The sequence below is a fragment of the Micropterus salmoides genome, unplaced genomic scaffold, assembly GCF_014851395.1.
Source record: "Micropterus salmoides isolate LMB-PRFRI ecotype aquatic unplaced genomic scaffold, ASM1485139v1 Ms_hic_scaffold_10, whole genome shotgun sequence".
Taxonomy (NCBI): Eukaryota; Metazoa; Chordata; class Actinopteri; order Centrarchiformes; family Centrarchidae; genus Micropterus; species Micropterus salmoides.
The window spans coordinates 34,992,498-35,014,580 of NW_024040041.1; the positions used below are offsets into that span (position 1 = coordinate 34,992,498).

The window sequence follows — 22,083 nt, forward strand, 5'->3', positions numbered from 1 at the left end:
GGTGGCGGCGCTAACCGGGTGAACCAGTCTGAACTTTTATCTGCCATCTGTCTCGACCTTTTGTTGCTTTGTCTTTCAAATGTCCCAGAGTTTCTCTCTACAGGTGTTGGGGATGTTATCCTGAGCTACACTCTGCACCCGACCATCAAACCCATCATCAACCATCAGTGGAAGGGAGGCTGCTGCTCTGACATGTGATGCAAATCAGCCACGTCATTTTCTGTGGTGTCGACTGAAGCCGATGCTGCACGGACTGTTAAAGAGGAAGTGAAGCTGAAGGCGTCACTCTGCTGTTCAGACTGACTGACAGTCGACATCCAGACAACATGAAGGCTTCATCTGTGTCTCTGCTGCTCGGTGAGTCCAACACATCCATCCATCCATCCATCCATCCATCCATCCATCCATCCATCCATCCATCCATCCATCCATCCATCCATCCATCCATCCATCCATCCATCCATCCATCCATCCATCCATCCATCACAGCTCCAACACACTTCAGAGTCTGCACTCATACAGAGGAACCAGAACTGAGTCTGAGACCTGATCCAGACTGAGACCTGGACTCTCCTCACTGTCAGACTGCTGTCACATGACTTTGACACATCTGAGGTTTAACTGTGAAACGTGTTTGTCTTCTTTTAACTTCTGAACTACAAAATGATTCAAGATGAAACTATTGGAATGTTTTCCTCTTTAATAGAAGTGATAGAAAAAGCTTTTTGCTGAACGCTGCAGTCACATGGTTCATTTCTTCCACCATGAAGCCACGAGGACATCTCAAGTGATAAAGAAGCTTTCTGTGTTTTGATCAGTTTGTTTGACAGGGAACAGGCTCACTGATCAGCAGCTGATAACAACTGCCAATGACTTTCACTGCATTTCTGATCATTAATGAGGTTAAGGTCAAATCGAGGATATTCAGTACGTTCAGCCTCGTCTCATCGGGCCCTAAATGTTCAGCTTCAGCTCCTTTATTGAACAACAGTTACAGTGAAGCGGTCGTCGGTGATGAAGTTCTTAATTCTCAGGCTCCTCCAACAGCGTTGTGTGGTCTCACATAATAACAGTACTGGTGTTGTGTTGCATTGTTAAGCTCAGAGTCCTGATGTTGTGTTGAGAATGTGGTTAAACTCAGATGAAGGTGTGAAGTGAAGATATCAGAAGTGAGTCTGAAAAACATTTTCACACTCATGCTGTGGTTCAGCTGTTTTTTCAAGTAACATTATATAATCACTAACTGCAAATTGACGCTGCAACTGATGTTAATTAGTATTACAGTTATTAGCATCAATAAAATTGGCATATTAATTCTGACAGTCCTCCAGCAAAGCTCCAAAAATAAGTTTAGCAGCAAAATATCAAAAAACATAAAGACATAAAATAGTGCAGAAGTAAATAAATAAATAAATTTTTAAAATTCTGTGGTAGGCATGTGTACAGTAATGACTAAAATATATATTTGTATATACGGTGCAGCTGCCTCAGACAGCTCGTGGCTGTGATGAAGTTTTGTCTGCACTACTGAAACGTCTCTTCAAACAGGAAAACTCAGCAGAAAAAACACATTCTGATCCTATCTGGGTCACTTCCTCTCTAACTGTGACATTTCCGTGGTTGTTATTTTCGTTCACTGGATAATCTGTTATTCATTTGTAATTCAAAAACCAAAACGATGATTTTGGTGTCAGAATCAGAAAAATTAAAAAACAATCAGAAACATGTTTAATCATTATTCCTTTTTGAAATCAAGAATAAAGAGGTCTGTGTAAACGCGTTAGTTCGTTTTTCTTACCAAAAACAGTTTTGTTTTTTGTTTTGAACCAAATAACAGATTTAGGGTTTTTTTCTTTTCATTTTTGAATTACAAATGAGCAGATTATCTGGTGATACCCAGACCGTTTCACCAAACCAGATGAAGAATCAGAAAAACACTGATGTTACTGAGAGAAACTGCTGATTCCTGAAACACTGAACACTGGAGAACACTGTTTTCTGTGGAACCCGGAGCTCTTTACCCAGAGAAGAGCTCATGAACATCAGAGGAACCACTGCAGAGGATTCGTTTCCCACTTTTCTTTTGTCAGTTGTGGAATTATTGGAGGTTCTCTTCAAAGGTGCTCTCACATTTGTCCACACAGTGAAACACTGAGGAGAGGGAAGTGTGCCGTGCAAAGAATACAAATACGTTTACAAAGAATATTTCTTTCCAACTTCCAACTATGCAGCTTAAATAAGCTGCATAGATAAAATGCTTGCCTTTGGTGTGGGAGACCTGCGTTCGATTACCACTGTGAGAGATCCACCATGGAATATGCAGAATATGCCAATGAACGCTAAGATCATCTGAGCTGATGTGGTTGACTTAAGATGGCTGCTATCAGCTGATGTGCTGGGATTGTGAGCTGAGCTTGACTTAGTTGCCTGCCTGAACTAACTCTATGCTTGACTTCAGTCAGAACAACTTCATCAGACTTATATTGCACTGTAGTTATGTTTGGTGGTATGGCTCTGTTCTGGGAGAGCACCTCCCTGCCCTTCCACGTACCTACGTGGAAAATCCATCCATGTGCATTCATGTAAAGCCAGAGGCAGAGAGCAGAGCCCCCAAAACAACCACACCCGTCAAGACTCCCTGGCCCTCTATGAGCTATATGGAAGGGAGGAACTAGCTAAGCAAATGGTAGAAAGCCCATTAACTTAATGAAATGAAAATTTTATTTATTTTTATTGTGTTTTTACACCGATAGATGTCATTGTGAAGAGCGTAAAGGCATCACTTTGAAGCACCGTGATGTCTGTCTCTCGTGGCTCTACCAGCTACATTAATAAATTACAATGAATCATCTACAGAAGCACAAAACAGGGTGCAGAAGAATGACTAATTATTACTATGAGCTTTGTCATTTGAGTGTGAATAAATCAAAAGTGCTTCTTCCCAGAATATTATGAGTGCTAAACTGTCACTAGCTGTCACCCAGGAGACTGGCATTCGGTTCCCTTGTGAAACAATATTCATTTAGCTTTTAATAAAGTTATGAAGGTTGCGTAACTTAAGCAAGTTTTGTATTAGCATTAGCTGCGTTAGCTTCGTAGCATTAACCTTAAATCGCTAACTACACTGAACAAAACTATAAATGCAACCCTTTTGTTTTTGCCCCCATTCATCATGAGCTGAACTCAAAGATCTAAGACTTTCTCCATGTACACAAAATGCCTGTTTCTCTCAAATATTGTTCACAAATCTGTCAGAATCTGTGTTAGTGAGCACTTCTCCTTTGCCGAGATAATCCATCCACCTCACAGGTGTGGCATATCAAGATGTTGATCAGACAGCATGGGTATTGCACAGGTGTGCCTTAGGCTGGCCACAATAAAAGGCCTTAGGCTGGCCACAATAAAAGGCCCCTCAAAAAAGTTTACTGTAATGGGTCGTCCGGGGGGGGTCCAGAAACCAGTCAGTATCTGGTGTGACCACCTTTTGCCTCACGCAGTCCAACACATCTCCTTCTCATAGGTTGTTGATTGTGGCCTGTGAAATGTTGCTCCACTCCTCTTCAATGGCTGTGCGAAGTTGCAGTCAGGTCCCCGATGAGGACGACGAGCATGCAGATGAGCTTCCCTGAGACGGTTCCTGACAGTTTGTGCAGAAATTCTTTGGTTATGCAAACCGATTGTTGCAGCAGCTGTCCGGGTGGCTGGTCTCAGACCATCTTGGAGGTGAAGATGCTGGATGTGGAGGTCCTGGGCTGGTGTGGTTACAAATGGTCTGCGGTTGTGAGGCCGATTGGATGTGATGCCAAATTCTCTGAAACGCCTTTGGAGACAGCTTATGGGAGAGAAAGAACATTCATTTCATGGGCAACTGCTCTGGTGGAAATTCCTGCAGTCAGCATGCCAACTGCACGCTCCCTCAATACTTGAGACATCTGTGGCATTGTGCTGTGTGATGGAACTGCAGATTTTCCAGTGGCCTTTTATTGTGGCCAGCCTAAGGCCTCTGATTGTGGCCAGCCCAAGGCCTTTTATTGTGGCCAGCCTAAGCAATAAGCAATATTTGTTAAAAAAGGTGTTCAATATAGGCAAGTAAATGTAACATCAGCTTGAATGTGTAGTGATTGAGGTATGGAGCACAGCAGGAAGGTTCTCATTGGTTAATTTCTATAATCCTTGTCTTCAGCTGGAAATAGTTAAGTTAGATGGAATAATGGAGCAGGTGAGACCTCCAGCGGTGTGGGCAGGAGATTTTAATGCTCATAATCCTCTGGGAGGCAGCAGAATTAGAGATGGTATTGGGGTTTTAATAGAAGTTTTTTTAGATAAATATAATTTGGTGGTGTTAAATGATGACGATCGACTAGCTTTCAGGTGAACGGTGGGAGCTTGTTTACGTTAGATTTATTAACCTACCGCTAGGTATGGGAATTTGGATACTATGGAACTTAACACTTTAGGGAGTGATGACTTCCCCATTTTAGGTAGCAGTGTTTTACAGGTGGAGAAGGAGAGAGTGCTGAGGGGGTTCCATTTTCTTAAAGCAGATTGGGATAAATTCAGTTGGAAGCAAGTTTAGGAGATGTAGTGAGTCGAGGTAGCACTGAGGAGTGGAGTAATTCTTTTTGTGGAGTTGTGAGAAAAGCAACAGAAAAAGCCAGGAACCAGGCTTGTGTTGCGGCTGTGAGGGTTCGAAATAGAGCTTTTAGGCAGCTTCGCAGATGACCTGCGATGCACAGTGGTCTGATTAGGAGGGAGCTAATGCTTGAGCAGGAAGGGCACAAACTTGATAGGAATAATGACAATAGTGATGTAATCAAAATGTTCTTGTTCATCCACGAACTAACGAGGGCAATACGACGAGGGCGACACACTACTCCTGGGAGAGAGAGGTAGGGATGTGAGATCTTCAGCATATGGATGACTTTGCATTGGAGGAGGTATTGGCATTGATCAGTGTGGGAGGAAGGATCGATTCCAGCTGAATGGAAACACGCAGTGATTTTAAAACCCGGTGAGGAAGCTGAAAGTGCTGGATCATATAGGCCAATTGCACTCACAGCTGTCATTTGTAAGATTACAGAGATGATGGTGACTGACAGGTTGGTACATAGATTAGAAAAGTGGATTCAGTTTTAATGTTTGACGACGACAACAAGAAAGCCCTAGTAAATAAAGAGGTGATGGCAGGTGTGTTTTTTGATATAGAGAAGGCTTATGATATGTTGTGGAAAGAAGGAGTAGTCATTGAGCTGTATGATGCAGGGATTCACTGCTCATCGTCAAATAATTCAGAAACATTCTTACTGTCCTGAAAGATTCCCGCATGTCTCCACAGCGCCATCTCAAGCCCCTACTGGCAGCTCCTAACCACTGAGAGACCTCTGGAGCTTCTTAAATAACTGGCAGAGTAAGAGTGATTCTTAGCTTGAAGACATTTGATAACTTGCTTTTATACTTAAGTTTGAACGTAGGAGTAAATGTCATGAATTCTCAGCACTTCAGACTAAAATGGCTCTTTGAGAAGTTTCATAAATACCGGCCTTGGCTGTGTGGATCGATAACGGACTCACAGAGCTCTCAGAGCAGATCGAGACACCGAACTTTCCATCAAAACAAAAGGTGGGGGAATCTGTTTTTAATGATGTGACAGAGATTCCCACCTGACCTGGACTCCTTTCTTCCTCAGCTTTAACCTTTCTGCTCCCCCCGTGAGATCTCATCTTTCATTCTGGTCCGTGTTCACATTCCACTGCGGGCCAACGTGCAGGAGCTGCCCAGATACTCAGTGGTTCTTTAAAGAATCTCTGGGTCTGAAAAGTGAAGCCTTAAACCTGCGTCCTCTCTAGCAGCCAGCAGGGGGCGACTCCTCCGGCTGCAGAAAGAAGTGTGACTGTATAGACATCTGTGAGAAAATGTTTCTACTTGTCAGCTGATTTATTCCCTCAGTAAACACTTTCCTGATGAGTTTATGGTCTCAGTCGCTAGTTTCAAGTCTTCTTCAACACAGCATGATGTTCATTTAGTAAATTATGGTCCCATTTGGAGGAACAGAGACCAGGAAGCAGGGGATTGTCCACTTCTTTCATACAGGCTGGATGATGAAACAACAGGAGGTAAAACATAACTATAATACAATGATTAACAATATGTTAGTCAGTAAAATGGAGTTTAAAAAGAAATGTTCTTGATTTCACAGTTGATGGAATAAATTTAAAGTTTTTGATGCTCATTTTATTGGACACTTTGTGACCTCTGGCCTTCAGTGACCCCTGACCTTCAGTGACCTCTGACCTTCAGTGACCCCTGACCTTCAGTGACCTCTGACCTTCAGTGACCCCTGACCTTCAGTGACTCCTGTCTTCCTGTTGCAGGTGTGTCTGTGCTGCTGCTGTCTGGACTGACTGATTCTGCAGGTGAGCTGATGGAAGAGAAAACAATCACTGACTCTCTGTCCAAACTGTCCTCAGTTCTTTATACAGTATCTCACAAAAGTGAGTCCACCCCTCACATTTTGTAAATATCTGATTAAATCTTTTCATGTGACAACACTGAAGAAATGACATTTAGCTACAATGTAAATGACTGGGCCGCAGGGCAGTATTCCAACATGATAACGACCCCAAACACACCTCCGAGACGACCACTGCCTCGCTAAAGAAGCTGAGGGTAAAGGTGATGGACCGGCCGAGCATGTCTCCAGACCTGAACCCTACTGAGCATCTGTTAGGCATCCTCAAACTGAAGGTGGAGGAGCGCAAGGTCTCTAACATCCACCAACTCCGTCATGGAGGAGTGGAATATGACTCCAGTGGCAACCTGTGAAGCTCTGGTTAACTCCATTCCCAAGAGGGTTAAGGCAGTGCTGGAAAATAATGGTGACCACACAAAATATTGACACTTTGGGCCCAATTTGGACATTTTCACTGAGGGGTGTCCTCACTTTTGTTACCAGCAGTTTAGACATTAATGGCTGTGTGATGTGTTATTTTGAGGGGACAGCAGATTTATACCGTTATACAAGCTGTCCGCTCACTACTTTACACTGTTACTAATTACTAACGCTCACTACTTTACACTGTTATACAAGCTGCACGCTCACTACTTTACACTGTTATACAAGCTGTACGCTCACTACTTTACACTGTTATACAAGCTGCACGCTCACTACTTTACACTGTTATACAAGCTGCACGCTCACTACTTTACACTGTTATACAAGCTGCACGCTCACTACTTTACACTGTTATACAAGCTGTACGCTCACTACTTTACATTGTTATACAAGCTGTACGCTCACTACTTTACACTGTTATACAAGCTGCACGCTCACTACTTTACACTGTTATACAAGCTGCACGCTCACTACTTTACACTGTTATACAAGCTGCACGCTCACTACTTTACACCGTTATACAAGCTGCACGCTCACTACTTTACACCGTTATACAAGCTGCACGCTCACTACTTTACACTGTTATACAAGCTGCACGCTCACTACTTTACACCGTTATACAAGCTGCACGCTCACTACTTTACACCGTTATACAAGCTGCACGCTCACTACTTTACACCGTTATACAAGCTGCACGCTCACTACTTTACACTGTTATACAAGCTGCACGCTCACTACTTTACACTGTTATACAAGCTGCACGCTCACTACTTTACACCGTTATACAAGCTGCACGCTCACTACTTTACACTGTTATACAAGCTGCACGCTCACTACTTTACACTGTTATACAAGCTGCACGCTCACTACTTTACACCGTTATACAAGCTGCACGCTCACTACTTTACATTGTTATACAAGCTGTACGCTCACTACTTTACACTGTTATACAAGCTGCACGCTCACTACTTTACACTGTTATACAAGCTGCACGCTCACTACTTTACACTGTTATACAAGCTGCACGCTCACTACTTTACACCGTTATACAAGCTGCACGCTCACTACTTTACACCGTTATACAAGCTGTACGCTCACTACTTTACACTGTTATACAAGCTGCACGTTCACTACTTTACACTGTTATACAAGCTGCACGCTCACTACTTTACACCGTTATACAAGCTGCACGCTCACTACTTTACACCGTTATACAAGCTGCACGCTCACTACTTTACACCGTTATACAAGCTGTACGCTCATTACTTTACACTGTTATACAAGCTGCACGCTCACTACTTTACACCGTTATACAAGCTGCACGCTCACTACTTTACACTGTTATACAAGCTGCACGCTCACTACTTTACACCGTTATACAAGCTGCACGCTCATTACTTTACACTGTTATACAAGCTGCACGCTCACTACTTTACACTGTTATACAAGCTGCACGCTCACTACTTTACACTGTTATACAAGCTGCACGCTCACTACTTTACACTGTTATACAAGCTGCACGCTCACTACTTTACACTGTTACACAAGCTGCACGCTCACTACTTTACACTGTAGCAAAGGGTAATTTTTTCAGTGTTGCCACATGAAAAGATAGAATCACACATTTACAGAGATGTGAGGGGTGCACTAACTTTTGTGAGATAATGTCTTAGAGTCGTCTCTCTGAGTTGTGTTGAAGATGGACAGATGGTTCTGGTCTGATGGACTAACTCTGTTTTCTTCTTTTTCAGATTCTCATGTTATTCTAGAGATTCCTGCACTTCCTGTGATGGCAGGAAGTGATGTCACTCTGCGCTGTAGAAGCAAAGATCAGGTCGCACTCGAAGCCTTTTTCATCAGGGATGGTTCTAAACTTGGATCTGGACCTGAAGGACAGTTTACCATCAGGAACATCAGTCAGTCTGATGAAGGTCTCTACTGGTGTTATTTTGATCAGACTGCTGAATCTCCTCGGATATGGCTGAGTGTCAGAGGTCAGGACACTGACATCACTTCCTGTTTATATGATATGACTGTTACTGTGTGTTAGCGGTAGGAGAGGTGGTGGTTATGGCAGCGTGAAGTCTGCCTCCTGTATGAGGTCAGGATCTAACTGTCTGTTTATGACTCTGGGGCCTCATTTATTAAACTTTACGTAGGATTAAAGTCAGACGTTTGCGTACAGATCAAAACAGAAAGGGTTTAAATCTTCAGATGTTTAACAGTCCATACGTCCCGCGCTGATTTCCCTTTATGAATACAATCAGTTCAAAATGTGGCCCAGGTGAGCAGCTCCTTGTCCCGCCCTTTTAACGGCCATAGCTGCCTAGAAATAATAATTAATATTAATACATGCTGACTGCATGAAGATAAAGACGGCAAACTGGGAGAGAAAAGCTAAAGCTCCGCTGAACCTCCTGCTCAAGGGGCCGTGCAGATGAAGTCCTGAACGCAGAGACTCCATCGACTGAATTAACGAGGCTGCCGAGGACTTAAAGGAAATAAGACTTGTCTTGTGTGACAGAAGCTGGACTCTGAAAGATCTGTCACTCAAATGTTTTCTATTCATTTAAGAGTTACCGTGGAGGACCGCACGTTTTTTAGAAATCCCAAAGTTTGCTTAGAAAGTGGAGAACGCCGTCTTTTATCTGCACGCTACGTTTAGAAATGAGGCCCTGGTCTGACAGGTCTAACTCTGAATATGGTTCTGGTCTGATGGACTAACTCTGTTTTCTTTCTTCAGATGATGATGCTCAGGTTACTCTGGAGATTTATGCTCTTCCTGTGATGGCAGGAAGTGATGTCACTCTGCGCTGTAGAACCAAAGATCAGGTCGCACTCGAAGCCTTTTTCATCAGGGATGGTTCTAAACTTGGATCTGGACCTGAAGGACAGTTTACCATCAGGAACTTCCAACAGTCTGATGAAGGTCTCTACTGGTGTTATTTTGATCAGACTGAAGAATCTCCTCGGAGATGGCTGAGTGTCAGAGGTCAGGACACTGACATCACTTCCTGTTTATATGACATGAACTAACCTGCTGACCTGATAATAAACTGATCACTGCATTGATCCAGGTTCTACTGATCTTTCCTCCAGGTTCTGGTCTGATGGACTAACTCTGTTTTCTTCTTCTTCAGATTCTCAGGTTATTCTGGAGATTCCTGCACTTCCTGTGGTGGCAGGAAGTGATGTCACTCTGCGCTGTAGAACCAAAGATCAGGTCGCACTCGAAGCCTTTTTCATCAGGGATGGTTCTAAACTTGGATCTGGACCTGAAGGACAGTTTACCATCAGGAACATCAGTCAGTCTGATGAAGGTCTCTACTGGTGTTATTTTGATAAGACTGCTGAATCTCCTCGGATATGGCTGAGTGTCAGAGGTCAGGACACTGACATCACTTCCTGTTTATATGACATGAACTAACCTGCTGACCTGATAATAAACTGATCACTGCATTGATCCAGGTTCTACTGATTTTCCTTCCAGGTCCTGCTGCCCCTCCTCCTTCCAGTACTTCTCCTCCTTTTCTTAGCTCTCCGTCTCCTTCTCCTCCTTTTTCTCCTCCTTCAGCCTCCCCCCCTCTCTCCTCTCCCCTCCTAACAGTTGGACTACCTGTGGGTTCTCTGGTTCTTCTGGTTCTTCTGGTTCTGGTCCTGGTCTGAGTCCTGTTGCTCCGCAGGAATCAAACAGGTATGAAAGCTGTCAGACTCACCTGATCTGAACAGACTGGAACCAGACTGTGTCTGATCCAGTCAGCAGGTCTGTACTGAACTACAACCTGGGACTGGTTGGACTCCTGACTCCCAGAGCTTTCAGCCACTTCTCATGGTCTTCATCAGCTCATGGCGTTTGCTTGGTAGTTCTGGAGATGCTTCAGGTGTGGTCATGTGAGGTACAGACCCTCAGTCCCATGGTAATAGCTGCTTGTATATGGGGGGAGATGTACCTGTAGGTCACATGATGACACCTGAGCCAACTCCATTTACTGATGAACACCATGAGATGCTGCTGAAAGCTCAGTTAGATATTTTCCACTAACTGTTTATATATTTGAATACAAAGTTAACCTGCTGACCTCTGACCTTTAGTAAACCTTGTTCTCCTGTTGTAGGTCTGGCTGCAGCATGAAGTGTCTCAGTAGAGTCAGGCCACCACGAGCATCCAGTACAGCTTCAAGACTTCAAGTCTGTGGAACTCTGTTGGATTATTCCTTCTTATATATACACCACCTTTATTTGATAAGTTTGTCTCCCTGAGGTCCAGAGAGAGCTCAGTACAGCAGATAGAGAGAAACAGAACAAAAGAACATAGAGCATAAGAGACGTCACAGACATCACTACCAAGATCTGAAGATGAGAGTTTCTATCATCTGCATCTGATGTTCCTCCTCTCTTTGATTCAGCTTCTTCCTTTTGTTTGTCCCCGTCTGTTTTTTTTTGTAGAAGCCCTGCTTTTTGGTAGATTTGGTAAAAACCCCCTTTACAGTAAATGCTTCACAATAACAAAATCTGGACCTAGAAACTTGTTATCCTTTTATTATTATTCCTAATCTTCTGCTTCCCTATCTTTTCCAGCATTTCCAAGGACAGGAACAAAATTTTTACTAACAGAGTGAGAACATTTTCAAAGGGCTGTTTGAAGACTTATAATAATAATAACTTCTATTTTTAGAACGCCTTTCAGAGGACCCAGGGACCCTTACACGTAATACACTACAGACACAGAACAACAAAAAGTCATTCAGGATTGAATGTCTTGGTAAAGAGCTGGGGTTTAGTAGATTTTTGAAGGTTTGCAGAGAGGGAGCATTTCAGATGGAGTTCCAGAGGGGGGGGGCTGCGACGCTGAAGGCTCTGTTTCCAAAATCCCGGAGTCTGGTGTGGTGGAAAGAGAGGGTGGGTGGAGTCTGTAAAGTGTTTGCCAGGACCTTTAAGAGTCATAGAGAAGCTAAACTGAGTCCCGGGTTTCTTCATGTGTCCTTGCATCACTATACATTATAAAAATTACATCCATATGTTGTAATAGATAAACTATCAATTTCAGCTCTGCCGTACAAAGGTTTTTAAAACTTTAAAACTTTTTTTGGACCTTCTAGGTCTTTCAGAGCTCTTTTCCTTTTTACTCAGACCTTTTGTCAGCCTTTACATTTCTGCAGCCTTTTCAGACTCAGGAATTCTGTTTGGTTTCTTTCTTTTTATTCTCTTCTATCTCAAAGTGTTTCTGGACGTAGGCTTTGTATGTTTTTAAGCTTTGCTAAATAAAAGGTTGATGATTCTCTGGACCTGATCCTTTCATCCCCTCATCCAAGGCTTCCTTCACAACATTTCAGTAAGGCCCCTTGTTTTCTAACAAGTCTCTAAAATGTCAGGAATGCTAATCTCTGTTCCTCAAGAGAGGGAGCAGCTGTAGAGGTGTTAGGACAGGAACCTGAGGCAGAGGAGAAGCCTAGTGCGAGGGGGAACATTTCTGTTCTTGGAGCCAGTGGTGGACAGTAACTAGTACATTTACTCATGTACTGTACTTAGTAGTAGATTAAAGGTATGTACTTTTTTACTTTCTAATTCTGCTCCATCTCAGTGGGAGATGTTGTACTTTTTTACTTCTCTACATTTATCTGACAGCTTCAGTTACTTTACAAATTAAGCTTTTTACACACAAATCATATGAAGAAATATCTTTTGTTCAATTTATTTAAGTTAAATTAAACTGGAGTTGTTCCAATGATAATGACAATGATAATCATATCACAGTCATGCAGGCGTAGTACGATCTTTTTCTTTTTTTTAACACACTGGTATCGGTATCAGTACTCGTTATCAGCCGATACCCACAGCATGAGTACCTGACTCGGTAATCGGAACATCTGTAAATTATACTCCCCAATATATTAGATTATTTTTAGTACTGCTGAAACGATAGTTAGTTGATTGGCAGAATTTACTTGGCTATGAGGAAGCGCCCAGTAACGTTGCAACTCTGGACAATCTTTAGAAACAATGATGATTTAAAAAATACTTTATGAAATGACAGAAATACACCATATCTGGAAACATCAGGACTCTGTCTATATGTGTATGTGCAATTTGCTCTGGTCGCAGCAGAAGTGAACTTTTAAACAGTTTTTAATAACAACAACATTCTTTACACACTACTAGATGATGCCTGAACATTTGGCCAAGCTGACTTGCTGTGACGTGGCTAGCGCACTCAGTTCTGATTTAGAGTGTGTGCTGTGTATTAAAGTAAAACCTCACAAAGACTGTAATCTATGTCATCTAGGTTGATCATTTATTCTCACGTTCACTTACAGAAACATATGGTATAGGAACTGTTATAACCTTAAAGGAAAGTACTAGCAAACAGGAAACACCTTAGGAGTTGTGTAATCCCTCATGGGGAAAGATTAATGGTTTTGCTTGTTACATTCTGGGGAACAGTATTCTAGCTGCTAAGTCGTCAAATGAATGGTTGTGTGTGTGGTTTCTCAGATTCACTAACGTCTCGGGTTACGTATGTAACCCTTGTTCCCCGAGAAGGGGAACGAGAGACTGCGTCGGTTACGACACTATGGGAACGCCTCTAGGCGAAGCAGGTCTGAACGTGAATGAAATCACTCCAATCCTATTGGCTTGTTGCTAGAACGGTAAGGTGTGACGGAATAACCGGAGGAGTATAAAGCACACCTGTACACACTCATCATTAGCTTAAACTATGAAGCAGGCGCTTCAGGCGGGGAGAGAGGTGCGGCGGGCCGACGCAGTCTCTCGTTCCCCTTCTCGGGGAACCAGGGTTACATACGTAACCCGAGACGTTCCCCTTCGAGGGAACTCGAACTGCGTCGGTTACGACACTATGGGAACGAGATACCCACTAAACCGTGCCGAAAACCCCGCCTGCCCCTGTGTGCAATAAAGTGGCACGACTAAGAGGAGAGCGCACGAGTGCCAGGTGCCGAAGGAAGGTCAAGACTGTAAAACCGAATGAATGTGTGCAGAGTGGCCCAGCCAGCCGCTAAACAAACATCCTGCAAAGAGGCCCCGGAAAGGAGGGCTCGAGAGGCCGCCATGCCTCTGGTAGAATGAGCCCTCACAGCCACAGGTGAAGGCAAACCGCGCATCTGATAGGCCAGGGAAATAGTCTGAACAATCCAGTTGCTAATCGTATGTTTGGATGCAGGGAGCCCGGCCCTGGGAGACCCAAAACATACTAGCAGCTGGTCAGCCTTCCTCCAACGGGAGGACCTCAGAGTGTAAATACTCAGTGCTCTCCAGCTGTCAGACCCGCCACTAGGTACTGTGCCCCCTCAGGGGCCAGACCCATAGTCGCCATATGGCGGGGCAAGGGTGAAGAACCCGGCCCTGCGCCTGGGACAGCAGGTCTCTCCTCAGAGGGACCCGCCACGGCGGGCCGTCCAGGAGCGACATGATGTCCGAGAACCACACCCGGGTTGGCCAGAACGGGGCTACGAGCAGTAGGCCGACATTGTCCTGGCGGACCCGCTCCAGAACCCCCGGGAGCAGAGCAACTGGGGGAAAAGCGTACAGACGTAGCCTCGGCCACGAATGTACCATGGCGTCCAGACCCAACGGGGCTGGAGGAACGAGAGAAAACCATAGCGGGCAGTGCGTAGTCTCTTGAGACGCAAACAGATCCACGTCTATGGGGCCGAACTCTTCGCACAAGAGCTCCACCACTTCGGGGTGAAGTCTCCATTCCCCGGGCCTCAGCCCCTGCCTCGACAGCAGGTCTGCTCCCTGATTCTGCGTCCCCGGGAGATACATCGCCCTGAGCGACAGTAACCTCTGCTGGGACCACAGGAGGATCTGACGCGCCAGTCTGTCCAGAGGGCGCGAGCGCAGACCGCCCTGGTGATTCAGATAGGCCACCACGTCCTGGTTCGTTCCGACAACACTGCGGTGGTGGCCTTGGAGATCGGGCAGGAAACTCCTTAGAGCCTGGAACACTGCCAACATCTCGAGACAGTTGATATGCCACTCGGATCGATGCACCTGCCAGGATCCCCTTGCAAAGCGGCCGTCCATGACCGCGCCCCAGCCCGTGAGGGAGGCGTCTGTCGAAATAACCAGCCGGCGACAAGACCCTCCCAGCACGGGCCCCTGGGACAGGAACCAAGTTTCCTTCCAAACTGATAGGGAACGAAGACACTTGCGCGTAACCCAAATCAGATGGAGAGGATTTCCCCTCGGGGAAAAACCCTTGTTCCTTAGCCACCACTGCAGGGGTCTCATGTGCAGTAGTCCAGATGGTATTACGCTGGACGCAGCTGCCAGGAGACCCAACACTCGTTGAAAGTGTTTCATAGTGACGGCGTGGCCTAACTTCACCCCTCTCACGGCGGCCAATATGGTGTCGACACGTGCCGGAGACAATTGTGCCCGCATCGTTGTCGAATCCCATACAACCCCTAGGAACGTAGTCCGTTGGGTGGGCGCCAGCACGCTCTTCTTTGCGTTGAGCCTCAGCCCTAAACGCCGCAGATGAGCCAGAACGACATCTCGATGCCGAACCGCCAACTCTCGAGACTGGGCCAGGATGAGCCAGTCGTCGATATAGTTGAGAATCCGGATGCCCCGGAGCCTCAGCGGGGCCAGTGCTGCATCCATACACTTGGTGAATGTGCGAGGGGAAAGTGCCAGGCCGAATGGAAGAACCCGATACTGGTAAGCCACACCCCCGAAGGCGAACCTCAGGAACTTCCTGTGAGAAGGACGGATGGAGACGTGGAAATAGGCGTCCTGTAGATCTATCGTGACGAACCAATCCTCGGATTGGATGTGCGACACGATGGCGGGGATGGTGAGCATCTTGAACCTGAATCTCCTCAGAGACCGGTTTAGAACCCGCAGATCCAAAATAGGGCGCAGCCCTCCGTCCTTCTTGGGGACTATGAAGTACCGACTGTAGAAGCCGGCGTCTCTGTCTGGGGGGGAGACACGTTCCACGGCCCCTTTCCTCAGCAGAGTCTGAACTTCCTGTCCCAACACCGGACCTTGCTCCAGGCGGACCACAGTCCAAACCACCCCGTTGAATTTTGGAGGGCGGGTTCTGAACTGTAGTCGATACCCATCTATGGCAGTGCGCAGGACCCACGGAGAAATGTTCGTCAGGCTCCGCCAAGCGTCTGCAGAGTCTGCCAACGGAACCAGCCCCTCGGGGCTGGTGGTCGGTGTCTCGTGTGATCTTCTGGTGGACCCCTGAAGCCCCAGAACGGCAGGGGGGAGCCGCCAAAGATCCACGGTGGGTGAGTCGGGATGCCGTCCGCCTGCAGACCCTCGGGGCAGGCAGTACGGTGCGGACTCGTTGGTGGCAGGTGCGCCCTGAACGTGTAAACGGCGGGATAACATCACCTGTTGCCACGGCGGAGGGGACCTCGGTCGGCCTCCGGAGGGGGTGGGGGGGGTGCGGGAGGGGAGAAAAAAAACTCCCCTACCCTGGTCTTCAGGACCTCTTCCCTGAGCTCCGTCGGGACTGGATGACGGTCCTCAGATCGCGTCTCACAGAAGGCTGATGTTGAGAGCGTCGCCTCGCTGCCCCAGCCCCTCGGGGGGGCCCCCGAGAAGCGACACTCTGCTTCCTCTCCTCTCGGTAGGAGCTCATAGAGGGAAGGGATCTACGCCCGGCAGCCTCAGCTGCCTGGGGTGCAGACCGGCGAGGGAGGTACTGGCGGAACGCTTCGCCTTTCGTCTTAACGTGCTGGAACCGATCCACCACCGAGTCCACCGCGTCACCGAAGAGGCCCGCCGTGCTCACCGGTGCATCGAGGAGGCAGCTCTTATCCCTCTCTGACATGCCCGCGAGGTTGAGCCATAGGTGACGCTCCGTGGCCACCAGAACTGACATGGATCGACCAATAGAGCGGGCCGTTTCCTTGGTGGCCCGGAGAGACAGGTCTGTGGTTCTGCGAAGTTCCGCCAGATCTTCCTCAGAGGGACCCCCCCTCTGAACCATCTCCTGAAGCAGGTCGGCTTGGTAGGCTTGAAGCACCGCCATGGTGTGCAAGCTCGCACCTGCCTGGCCCGCTGCCATGTATGCCTTCCCCACGAGCGTGGATGTGGTGCGACATGGCTTGGAGGGTAACGCCGGCTTCTCCAGGGAGGACGCAAGTCGAGGGGAGAGATAGCTCGCAAGCGCATCCTCCACCCGAGGCATCCTCCCTTAACCACGGTCCCTAACCCCCATCACATTGCTGTAATTAAGTGATCGGGGTGTGGAAAGCCGTGTAGAGAAGGGTCTGCCCCATGATTTACTCAGTTCATCATGTAAATCAGGAAAAAAAGGCAGAGATCGGCGTGGAGGTGGTGCGTGGTGCTTAAGAAACCTTTCATCAAGCTTCCCACTGGCCTGTGGTGTCTGCTCCTCCTGTGGCCAGTCGATGTCGAGCTTAGCCACGGCTCTAGTCACCACCTCCAGCAGCTCGTCATAGTCGGGCGCAGCCTGATGACGTTGCCCCGACACCCGGAAGTCATCGTCCATTACGCCGAGCACGTCCACCTCCTCGGAGTCGGATTGCTGCAGCGTCTCCGGATCCAACCCGCGAGCGGGAGAAGCCGAGAAACGGGCTCCTGAACGAGGGAAGGAAGCGTCGGAGCCAGCGGGTGAAGGTCGGGAAAAAGCCTCAGCCGTCCCGAAATCCTCCGACAGATCACGCTGTGAACCCATGAGTGAAGCCGCCGGGCCGCCTCAGTGGCCGCAGGGCCCGCACCACGGGGAGAACACATCCGGCCGTCCTCAGAAAAGAGAGCCATGCGGGACCTCAGTACCCGCACGGAAAGGGTTTCGCAATGGCCGCAGGCAGCCCCCTCGAGAGCTGACCGGGCGTGCTCCATCCCCAAACATGAGACACACATCTCATGTGAATCTCCATCCGTGATGTACCGAGGGCAAGAAAAAACACACCTTCTGTACCTCTGATTGCCGGACATGCTGGTAGACTTCTTCCTCGGGTAAGACATTTCGCTGCTTGTAGGACTGGAGCTTTCTTCGACAACATACAGAGCGCCTGCTGAATAGAAAAAAGCTAATGATGAGTGTGTACAGGTGTGCTTTATACTCCTCCGGTTATTCCGTCACACCTTACCGTTCTAGCAACAAGCCAATAGGATTGGAGTGATTTCATTCACGTTCAGACCTGCTTCGCCTAGAGGCGTTCCCATAGTGTCGTAACCGACGCAGTTCGAGTTCCCTCGAAGGGGAACTCTGTTAGTGCAACCAGTAGGAAGTGCGGATTTAGATTCCTCTTAAAACAGACAAAGAGAGGTCTCTGGAACCGCAGGAAAAAAGCCACGGCAGCTATTCATGTAAAAAGATTTGCTGCTTTGCCTTTCGATTATGTTAATGTCATTTTAATTACTTTGAGTTTTGGACTGACAGAACCAGCACGTGAAGGTGTGATTTCAGTCCAGCATTTTTATTAATCAGCTTTTCAGATTTTACTCAAGGCGCCGCCGCTGCTTTCATCAGATGCAGTCGGTGAGATCGGCTGAATGGGTTTAGTGCAGTTTAGTGTCTTGTTTAGTCTGACTCTTTACTAATTTACTACAAATTAAATAAAACTTGGTGATACACTTGAGTTTCATCTGTTATCTGTCTTCATTTTGAAGACGTCCAATCAGTAACTGATATCCAATTAGGGGGCAGGTTGGTCAATAAAAGACTTCCGCAAAGGCTGTAAGGTAAGTTTATCATCCCCGAGGGGCAATTTGCATTACAGCCAGCAGTAACAAATATATTTATCAGACCACAACAATAAACACAACCACAGTACAATATAGTGTACTTGTGTATCCTGCTGCTAAATCACTGTCACACCGTTACATCAGCCACTGTTGTAAACGATGAACACAACACACGGCCTTTTCTCTTCATCACTCCACAGCAGGTAGGACGTTCTGCTCACTGAGAGGCTGTCCAGCAGCATGACGGACTCATGGGCTTCATCTTCATCAGTTCCCCCCCGATCCTATATATTCTTTAGAAGTATTGAATGTTTGAATAAGGTCACATTAATACATCTATATTAATCTATCTATATTAAAGGCAAAATACCAAGTGCTTCACAGAGTTTGGCTCAATTTAAAGTTCTCAGCTGGTTTCAAGACATCGTGATTTAGGATGTGGCCGTGTCCTTTGGGACTAGGCTAAATGCTTTTCCCAGAAGACTAACATTCCCATTTGGAGGGTTGCAGATGGCAGTAAATCTGACAGAACAGAGTCAGTACAGGGATTTACTCACATGAAGTCTGAACAGTCTGTCTGCTGCTCTGTCTCCCTCTGCAGGCAGAAGACATCATGGGAAACCGCCAGTGCACCGTTGAGATTGAGAATAAGTGCTCTGAGTACACCCTGTGTAACCCGAAGTAAGTCTGCTTTAGTTTCTCTCTGAGTGTCTTTAAACCTTTGCTAAATGTTTTTATGAGAGGATTGAGATCAGTTGCTAACGGCTACACGTTTCCCTTTTAATAGAACTAAGCTAACAGTTTTCCCCTGCTTCCAGTGTTTGTTCACACAGTGTTAAAGTCGTGACGTCTCTTCTCTCTGTCTCCTCAGGGTGTTCACTTATGGTGGATCCTATGAGAACCCTTTGTCACCAACTCTTGGTCCCTCTGAATCTTGCAGCGCTCTGTTCATCAATACTCCAAACACAACATATGGAGCTGTTGGCGTCCTCACCTATGAGCTGCAGAACAAATCCACAGAGGAATCTGATGGAAAAATGGCCGTCATGTACTCTGTTCCTTATAACTACAACCAGTACTCTAACTTGTACGCAGTGGGAGTCTTTAGTATGAATATAGAGTGTGATTACAACCTTTATAACATGATGTATAATGAGGCAGAGATAGATTTTGTCAGACGTAAAGCTAAAGACAGTCTGACTTACAAAGGCAAAGCTGTCACCATCAGAGCCACCATGTCCGACAGCTACACATCTGTCATCAAGGTGCAGGTGTTTTCACATTCTTCCATGAACAAGTAATCCCAGTTGGCCCACTAGTACGGTCATTTCACTTTTGTGAGTTTATCTTTCTGCTGTCTCCTTAGATACCGTATTCAGGAACTGACTGTGTGTAATGACAATATAGATTAATCTAATCTACTAAATATCTGTGTGAACACATTTACAAAACAAATTTTATACAGCAAAATAAAAAACTAGAAAAATTACATTTCAAGCAGAAATAGTTGGATAAAATTGTCAGCAGCTTTCTGTCTGTAACACGAGCTCAGACTAGGAATGAGTATCACTATAAGGGTACATGACTGTTCTGAATCACTCTGAACAGAAACAACAGGTCTCAGTGTCTGAAATGGAAAAACAAACTGTGGAACAGTGTGCAAAATATTAAATAAATACAAAATATTTATTAAATGAAAACAAAATAACCCAAAACAACATATGTGCATGTTTGTTGAAATGGAAATCTGTCCTTTAGTGAGTCTTCTGAAATAAAGAGTCCAATCCAGACGTCTTTTAAGGGTTTTATTCTGAAGGGTCAGACAGACATACAGAGTGCAACCTGAAATGAAGGCCCAGCTGTTGTGGTGGCAGCCCGGCTGACGGTGAGTGTCCTGGTTTTTTCTACTTTTTATCAGTTTTTCAGTTTTTTCCCTTGGTTTCCTGTTCTCTGCCCGCCTCTCTGTGTTTTCTCCCCCGTGTGCTCTCTCTCCCTCTGCTCCTGAGCCCAGCCAACTACCTGCACCTGCAACCCATCATCCACCTCGTCAGCCTGCCACACCTGCCAGTAATCAACCTCATCCCAGCCTGTATTTCAACCCCGGTTCTCCACACCATCCTTGCTTGATCGTCGTTGCTCCATTCCTGGTGCCACTCCTGTGTTCAGGCTTCCTCGTTTCTTGTTTTTTCAAACTTACCCTGTGCCTTGTCATTGTCTCCCCCTAACCTTGTCTCTCTATCTGTTTCCCTCCCAGGTACACTCACCCTCGTCCTCCGTTCGGCTGGGCTCATCCACTGGCCCACTCCCCTTCGGACCTCCCTCTCGGCATCCTCCCTGTTACCCAGCCTCTCCTCGCTTCCTTGGCCCCTGTGTTCCCCGGCTCCCTGGCCCCCGGTCTCCTTGGTTCCCCGTGCCAGTACTTCCCCGACGTCCTCCTCTCCCTCCACTCCAGTCCCTCTCACCCTTTTTCCCCCAATAAACCTCCTTCCCTCTGAACGCTGCATTTGGGTCCTCTCTGTCCACACACCACACCCCGTAACAGAACGATCAAGCCACCCATGGACCCAGCAGGCTCAAAAGCGGAGAGGGACATGCTCTTGGATGTCTTGGCAGAGCTGTGGTCTACGTGGCAGTTGGCATCTGACCCCGAGTCTCGCCAAGCTGCCCACGTTCTGGCTCACTGGGAGATAGCTGTAAGGCCATGGCTGCGGCGTCGGCTGCCTAAGTGGGCCAGACATTTTGTTGACTCCAGCCCTCTGCCGTTCACACCTATCCCTCCTGGTCCCCAACCGGCTTGCCCCCAATTTGGTCCAGATCCCCGGCTTGCTAGCCACCAGCCTGTCCCGAGCGTTCCCCGGCCTGCCGGTTGTTCTCCGTGTTCACCCGACCCCCGTCTTCAGTTCGAGGGAACCCGCCTGGCCATCTTCTCTGGGGGCCGTGGTGGCCATCGGAGGAGACGTGGCCATCATGGCTCCCGCCAATTTGCACCACTCTCCCTAGATCCCCAGCCAGTTAGCCCCCAGCCAGGCCCAGTCCCTCAGCCTGCTAGCGCCGCTAGCCCCCAGCCAGGCCCAGTCCCTCGGCCTGCTAGCGCCGCTAGCCCCCTGCCTGGCCCAGTCCCTCGGCCTGCTAGCGCCGCTAGCCCCCTGCCTGGCCCAGTCCCTCGGCCTGCTAGCGCCGCTAGCCCCCTGCCTGGCCCAGTCCCTCGGCCTGCTAGCGCCGCTAGCCCCCTGCCTGGCCCAGTCCCTCGGCCTGCTAGCGCCGCTAGCCCCCTGCCTGGCCCAGTCCCTCGGCCTGCTAGCGCCGCTAGCCCCCTGCCTGGCCCAGTCCCACGGCCTGCTAGCGCCGCCAGCCTCCAGCCTGCCCCCCCCGATCCCTTGCCCCTTAGGGCCACTAGTCCCCGTGTTCTGTTGGCGGACGGACCGGCTTCAGCCCCGCCGGTGGTCCGGCCGACCCCTGCTCCTCGTGTTCTGTTGGCGGACGGACCGGCT

The 22,083-nt window shown here is 47.4% G+C and overlaps 2 protein-coding genes across 2 annotated transcripts; both read left to right on the forward strand.

The window, feature by feature from the left end:
* Positions 1-208: 208 nt before the first annotated feature.
* Positions 209-20,382, forward strand: LOC119896588 (Fc receptor-like A). Its single transcript, XM_038710077.1, has 9 exons — positions 209-357; positions 6,372-6,413; positions 8,644-8,886; positions 9,636-9,884; positions 10,033-10,275; positions 10,383-10,586; positions 11,008-12,224; positions 19,194-19,273; positions 19,464-20,382. The coding sequence occupies exons 1-6, from the start codon at positions 327-329 to the stop codon at positions 10,556-10,558; spliced, it is 984 nt and encodes a 327-aa protein (XP_038566005.1). The 5' UTR covers positions 209-326; the 3' UTR covers positions 10,559-10,586; positions 11,008-12,224; positions 19,194-19,273; positions 19,464-20,382.
* Positions 17,355-19,893, forward strand: LOC119918184 (bryoporin-like). The gene is made up of 3 exons (XM_038738777.1): positions 17,355-17,417; positions 19,194-19,273; positions 19,464-19,893. The coding sequence occupies exons 1-3, from the start codon at positions 17,355-17,357 to the stop codon at positions 19,891-19,893; spliced, it is 573 nt and encodes a 190-aa protein (XP_038594705.1).
* Positions 20,383-22,083: the final 1,701 nt, after the last annotated feature.

Coding starts and splice junctions, on each gene's coding strand:
- LOC119896588 (XM_038710077.1), top strand. CDS start 327: ATGAAGGCTTCATCTGTGTCTCTGCTGCTCG. Junction 8,887..9,635: donor GATATGGCTGAGTGTCAGAG/GTCAGGACACTG, acceptor TTCTTTCTTCAG/ATGATGATGCTCAGGTTACT. Junction 10,276..10,382: donor GATATGGCTGAGTGTCAGAG/GTCAGGACACTG, acceptor TTTTCCTTCCAG/GTCCTGCTGCCCCTCCTCCT.
- LOC119918184 (XM_038738777.1), top strand. CDS start 17,355: ATGACGTTGCCCCGACACCCGGAAGTCATCGTCCATTACGCCGAGCAC. Junction 17,418..19,193: donor AGCACGTCCACCTCCTCGGA/GTCGGATTGCTG, acceptor CTCCCTCTGCAG/GCAGAAGACATCATGGGAAA. Junction 19,274..19,463: donor TACACCCTGTGTAACCCGAA/GTAAGTCTGCTT, acceptor CTGTCTCCTCAG/GGTGTTCACTTATGGTGGAT.